Source organism: Pleuronectes platessa, chromosome 5, assembly GCF_947347685.1.
Source record: "Pleuronectes platessa chromosome 5, fPlePla1.1, whole genome shotgun sequence".
In the NCBI taxonomy this organism is placed as follows: Eukaryota; Metazoa; Chordata; class Actinopteri; order Pleuronectiformes; family Pleuronectidae; genus Pleuronectes; species Pleuronectes platessa.
The window spans coordinates 2,848,715-2,855,527 of record NC_070630.1 but is presented as its reverse complement, the minus strand read 5'-3'; the positions used below and the strand labels follow the sequence as shown (position 1 = coordinate 2,855,527).

The 6,813-nt window shown below is 45.8% G+C and overlaps 1 protein-coding gene across 1 annotated transcript in view; it reads right to left on the bottom strand.

Moving 5' to 3' along the window:
• Positions 1-881: 881 nt before the first annotated feature.
• galnt17 (polypeptide N-acetylgalactosaminyltransferase 17) overlaps positions 882-6,813 on the bottom strand; it is a 15,486-nt gene continuing 9,554 nt past the window's right edge. Inside the window, exons 5-12 of the mRNA XM_053422995.1 lie at positions 6,655-6,813; positions 5,555-5,752; positions 4,829-4,946; positions 3,712-3,897; positions 3,431-3,568; positions 2,347-2,442; positions 1,597-1,758; positions 882-1,016 (exon numbers count right to left, since the gene is read on the bottom strand). Coding sequence (XP_053278970.1) covers positions 882-1,016; positions 1,597-1,758; positions 2,347-2,442; positions 3,431-3,568; positions 3,712-3,897; positions 4,829-4,946; positions 5,555-5,752; positions 6,655-6,813 — 1,192 coding nt within the window. The remainder of the gene's footprint in view (positions 1,017-1,596; positions 1,759-2,346; positions 2,443-3,430; positions 3,569-3,711; positions 3,898-4,828; positions 4,947-5,554; positions 5,753-6,654) is intronic.

Sequence of the window (6,813 nt, the reverse complement as noted above, 5' to 3'; positions counted from 1 at the left end):
GCCTCCTCCCCCCCCCCCCCCCCCCACCACCACCAGTCATCCTGATTCGACCTCTGTCTCGTCGTCTTCAGCGGTTATGACACTCGTCTAGAAACAGAACAAATCAACTTGGACCTCGTCCCCGTGTGCAAACAGTACTTTACAATCATGCTACAGGACGTACTGCACCTGGTGCTACAGGACGGGAGAAGTGAGAAGGACGGGAGAAGACACAAACATCCACCACATAGAAAACCATGGTTTAGCCCGGTAGCCCTCGACGAGGTGATTTACACAAACTTAAGAAGAACCCGGGGCCCGATTCTTTATTTTTATCATCTTGTTTTTGGTCAGATTAAATATTTACAAGGTCTAGACTTTTTTAAGAAGAAAATATAAATCAGTTATTGTGGCATTAATGCATAATTCACTTGGTTTCTATGCCGGATAAGAAAGTCTCTCTTTGTCTTCAGATAAAATGTGGAGCCACGGATGAAACCTACAAACTACCAGTGTTAGATGCTCAGTGCAAATCCAGGTGTCTTCTTCCTTAAAGACGATTTCCTAACACAGAATGAAGAAGACGGCGGTGGACACTTCAGACTGTGGCACGGACAGGATTCATGGTAACGTCACATTGAAAGTTTGTCAAACTCGGTCAAAGAAAAAGTTCTCATGCAAAACTTGCATCATGTTGAAAATCCAGTTTGTAAAAAAAAGAAAAACATTTCCCAGAAGACCCGTGTCCCCGTCCGAGACGCTGGCAGCTCGTCTCATTCCCCGCGTCTCCGTCTCTTCCTGAAGACGAGGAGCCTCCTCTTCGTCGACCGCGGCCCGGCCGAGGTCAGACCACAGCCCCTGAGCCTCCTCTCGCTGGTCCCAGTGACGTTTGACCACTTTGCCTACTGCAGCATGGCGTTCTTAATGGTCCACCTCTGGCCGGAGCAGGGCTGCAGCACCAGCAGGTGGCCGAAGTAGACGTTGGCCGGCACCACCTCCACACAGCGTCCGGTCGCTCGGTTTATGATGGACTCGTTCTGGAGGGCGGGAGGAGAGAGAGAGAGAGAGGTTTGAACTGGTTTTACTGGCAGGCCAGATGTGGACAGATAGTGGGGAATTAACACTGGTGTGATTTCCAGGTAAGAAAAACATCATTAAACTCAAACAGAGATTGTCTCTCAGGTCTTCACGTCCTCACAGATCAGTGTGCTCTCTGTTATAAACTGCTACAGACATTGTCTCACCTGTTCTTGTGTCCTGACCTCAGCTCCTGGTCAAGTACACGTTTGAGTAGAAGGTTTATTTATCAGTTTTTAAAAGCCTGGACCCCCCCCCCCCCCCCCCCGCTGAGTTTATCTTCCAACCAAAAGCTTTGACTTTTCTGGGTTTCTCAAGTGGAACTGATGGAAAAATGTTCTGACGATAAACAAACTGAAAACAAAAAGCCAGGACTTGAGAAAACGGCTCATTTAAGGTTAATTAGTGAATTAGTTGAATAGTTAGTGTTCAACCGAGCCACACACAGGTCTGTGGAGCTCGGTACCTTCTGGATCTACCATCATTCTCACATCTGGTTCATTAAGGGTTCATATGATTCCTCTTCTTGTTCCTTCTCACCTGAGAGAAGTGCCACGTCTTCTGCTTCACGTTCGGGACCTTGTCACAGTTCAGGAGCTGAGGGAAGCTGCTGACCTGGTCGTCCACCACACAGCGGGTGTCCTCACCGGTGCTGCCCAGAGGACCGAGGAACAGCTGTCCCTCTTTGGAGAAACGTCCCAACTGAGAACAGAGACAGAGACACAGTGAGACGAGTCAATTTCTGTTAATTGCATTTCTTAGGAACCATGAGCTGATTTGTCCTCAGAGTCGTTCCCCTGCAGCTGGTGTTTAGCTCACTGGGATCGATGGGAACATGTTTCAGATGGAGATGCGTGTCTCACATGTTTGTACAGTGAGGACCTTGTGTTGTTGTGTAGCTGCACAAACACTAAACCCTCAGAAAAGCATTTTTTGTGCTCAGTGATTTCTCAAAGCTTTTAACACCAGAATTTATATTTAGCTCCGTTTGCTTTTAGCATTTTACCAGCGGAGCCAAGAGCTGCCTCCCGAAGCACCTGTTTACCACTGCAAGCTAAAAACAGAGACGCCCCCGGGGGCCGAGCGGGTGGGCCACCGATGCCGGCTGACTCAGGACTTCAGCTCAAAAAAGTGCAACATGTTTAAATTTTCATCCTGACAGCACCAGCTCCTCCTGAGAGGGTTTTTCAGCCTCTGAGCCGGTGGGAGGAGCTCGGCTGTGAATCGTGTTGCGGCTGAAACACGATGATCTCAGCTCGTGGTGAGAGATTCGCTCTGTGGCGTCTGTACCTGAGGACCCCAGCCGTGACACGGGTGCAGGGTGGCCGTGTGGTTCTCCTTCATGCCCTGGTCCATGCACAGATGGCTCGCCCGAGAGTTACGGATCTGAAATCAGGAAGAGAATCGATCGCTGAAAACTGATATCCCTTCAATATTAACGAGTAATCTGACCAACCTCTGAGTATTTAGATGTTAGATTTAGATGCTACAGCCAGGATTCAATATCTCAAATGTGCTGCATTGTTAAAATGTTTAAGTATCAAATGTTTTAACTTTTAAAAACAGACTTGCAGGCCTAAAAAATAGGTAAACACTGAAAACCTCGCTGATGAAATGAGCGTATTATTTATATTTTGTGGACGTGTGTTTTGTGTAGCACTGAATATCGATGCAGTGTTGTTTTCTTACCCCAGAGGAGCTTGTGTGTGTTTTCTCTGTGTTGTTTTTATATTTAACAGGATTACACACAAACTACTAAACAGATTACCGTGACACTCGGTTTGACTCAGGACGGAACTCATTACATTTTGTGTCCAGATCCGGATCAGAGGGCGAACGTCACGAGATTTCAATTCAATTTGATTCATAAGGCAATAAAAGATCCTGAGGTACATTATCTCAAGGCACTTTACATATTGAGGTCGAGACCTTGAACAATTACGGGAGAAACCAACAGTTCCCACAACGAGCTGCACTTTGGCGCCTGTGGAGAGAAAGGAACTCAAGGACGAGAGGGGGGGGGGAATCAGGCCCATGCAGGAAACTCAGATCTATGAGGCAGAGATCTACACTCGACACAGTTCTGGTTCTATTTAGTTTAAGACAGTATATGTTGCAGTCTGAGTTTTTCCCATGCTAAAGAATTGGGCTGAAACTCCAGACGCCACGCTGTGACCTTGACCTTTGACATATGTGGAAAAACGACCAATATCCTGACTCCCAACTCAACCAGTGTGATCCATACTGGATTAAAAACAGCACAAATTATCTACTATCTATCAAACACTACAGATTAATAAAGATCTACATGTAGTTTAGACATTTTTGAGTTGTGAGTTTTCCCTCTCTCTCTCTCTCTCTCTCTCTCTCTCACCTCGCCGTAGAACAGCGTGTTGTTGTAGCGCCTCATCTCCGGGTACACGTTGTCCAGGTACCACTCGAAGCTCTTACACTGGAGGCTCTTCCTCAGGGCGACCCGCTGGGAGATGTCTCCGTAATCGATACCGTGGTTCTGTGTGTGGGGGAAGCAAGGCATTATGGGAAGTGTTGGCTTTACAGAGACCTTTTATTTTCACATGAATTTTTTAAATAACCAAGCTGTAAAAAGATTAACTCTATATTTCCATAAGAGCTAAGTTGTCTCCCCCCCCTCACCTCCATTGGTATGTTCCAGGCCAGGTACACGTTGGACTTGTACTCGTCCATCCAGACCTCGGCCACACGCAGAGCGTTACGCCGCGTGTGGAACGCGATGTTGCTATGGTACGGTTTCTTCATCCGGGCGATGTGAGCCACCCTCGAGCAAGGCAGCACCTCCATGCTGCCGCCGCACAGCCACACCTGCAGGGAGATGTTATTATTTATTATATTCATTATTATTATCATGATCTGTGTTTGTTTGTCTCTATTAACGAGAGAGTAGAGTAAACAATGTAGGAAAGACTGTATTAAAAGGATATATATATATATTAGGTAAAAAAAAAAGGAATTGCTTCCAGTTCTATTGGTTGTACTTCTGTTTTCTTTTCATTTACGGTTATTCATAATAACGTTTAAACTGTAAAATAAAAAGCCTGATTTACATTTCTTTGTCATTAGGCTTTGATAACAACATCTACGGGATCATTTACATCAACATTTTATTTTAATATATATCGTCTATAATCTATTTATCATTTATCTATCGCCCGATATATTGGTTTCAGAAAATGTTAATCTCCATTATTAGATTAGATTAGATTAGATTCAACTTTATTTTCACTGCACAGTACAAGTACATATACAACGAAACGAGTATTGTGCATAGTGGAATATGAAAATAAATAGGAAGTACAGTTAGAAATATAAGTGGAATATGAACAGTATTAAGACGTAAGGTATGATATAAGAATGATGAATACACTAAGAGCAAGATAAATATAAATATGAATACACTAAAGGTGGGATAGGTGGGATAATACAGTAGTAGACAAAATAAAAATAATAACTCTATTGGTAAATGCATCAATAGTCGATGCATAGAACAAATACACTGTCAAAATAAAATCTAAAATAACCCTCTACAGCGACTACAGCCTCCATCCCAGTGGCTTCCCACTCTGTGTGACCTATTTGTCTCCATCGCCGGCTGAGAGCTGCAGACAAAGGGCCGCTCCTCCAGAACTCTTAATGGGGCCTCGTTTATCAGCGGTGTCACGCGACGCTGGCCACTGCTCCACTTCAACCTACAGGGGGGGGGGGGGGGGGGGGGGAGAGGAGGTGACACACTAACCCTGATGCCCAGCTCGATGTTCTCTCCTCCGTACACGTCCATGCCCGAGTCCAGCAGGCCCAGCGAGCCGAAGTAATCACGGTTTGCCACGAAGGAGCAGCCGATCATGGCCGGAGTCCTGCAGACAGGGAAACACAACGGTGTGTGGACTGTGAGACGTGTGTGTGACTGCTGGTGTCAATCTGAATCTTTGTGTGTGTGGATGCAGGTGGATTCTAAATCTTCGGCTCCAGTTTGCGCTACACAACTTGTCGTTATTTGTTTTGTTGTATTGCAGTCGTTGTGAGTTCGTGCTACACAACTGAGCAGTTGTTTGTTGGTAGTTTGGTCCCCAGAAGTTGCTGCTGATTGGACTAAATATTTAGCTGCTAGAAATCTGTTCAAACCCATTCAAACATAGCGACTGATGATTTAACAGGGATTTGGGGCTTTTGTTGGCGAGTTCCAAAAGTTGTCGGGTCGTCAAAGATGGTGTGTAGAGTGAACGAGATATTAGGAAACCTTCCTTTTTAATAATATGACACATTAAAAAGCTGAAACAATCAGCTTCTTCAAAATAAGTTCAGTATTTTTACGAGAACTGGTAAAGAAAATCAGAAACCTCTAATCTATATGTGTAAATTCAGAGAGAAAATGTATTTGCAGAGCTGGCCATGCTTTGTGTTGATTTGTGTGTGTCTGTGTGTGTGTGTGTGTGTGTGTGTTTAATAGATGAGGTCGACTCGCCTTATGGGGGCGGACGTGTCCCCGTCGTCCCACCACTGCTTGGGCGGGTTGATGTACATGCACCACAGCTCCCAGTTGTAGCCGTGACCCGAGTTCTCGTAGCGCTCCACCTCGAACGTGTCGTGCTTGATGTTGTCGATGGACGGCAGGATGATCCTCTTGGGGTCCTCTTTTATTCTGGCCAGGACCGGCTCGGCCCTAACACACACACACACACACACACGCACACACACACATACACATGCACTTTAGAGACACACACCACAGCGTGCGGCTTCTCTTAAGATCTCTTCTCTCGCCCACTTCACACAGTCAGGAAGTCCCTCAAGTTTATTACTGATTCTATTTGATTCAGCTGAGTGCAGCTCTGGAGGGCATGTTTCTATTTATGCTGAGTGAACTGGGTTTTGCACACACACACACACACACACACACACACACACACACACACACACACACACACACACACACACATACACACACACACACACACACACACACACACACATACAAACACACTACAGCACACACTGGGCTGCAACAACCAACGTGAGACCGACAAAGAGGTGTCAGCGGGATGTGGCAGAATTGAACCATTCAAGTGTTTATTCCTCAAATGTACGTTTATGAAGATTCTTCCTACAGATATCTGTCTTTTCTTGCTGTGTTCATGTTTTCTTTGTTATTTAATGGAGGTTTATGTTTGACAGTATCTTTGAATCCTGCTTCTACAGCACCGCCCTTCTCCTTCCTCCAGATCCTGTAACTTCTCAGGTGTGAAATTGCTTGGTGTTGGTTTTATGCTGCCTCGTCTCTCCCTTGTTCCCTCGCTCAGCGTTTCTGTGAAACTTCTCCTTTAAACACAAAGTCTCTCATTTGCTTTTGCTGCTTTCGCGATTCGTAATTCAGATTCCTTCGTTTTGAATTACTGACTTCAAATATTCATAGATTCATTATATCCAGACTTCATTTCAGCTGCTTTCAGACATGCACTGGACTCAGGACTTTATACGCCCAGTCCCGGACGTCCTCCGGAGTTCATGCTTGAAAACGTCTTTTGTGAGAGCGGCTGTCTGTCGTGTCTTCTGGATTCAACTCACCAGGACGGCGTGAACTCCACGTGGGCGTCGAAGAATCCAGTCACCTCGCCGGTGGCCGCCTTCCAGCCCTCGATCCTGGCCCGGATGAGTCCCTCTCTCTTCTGGTTCCTGACGATCTTCACCAGGCCGGGGTAGCGTTTGTTCACGTACTCCTCCAGA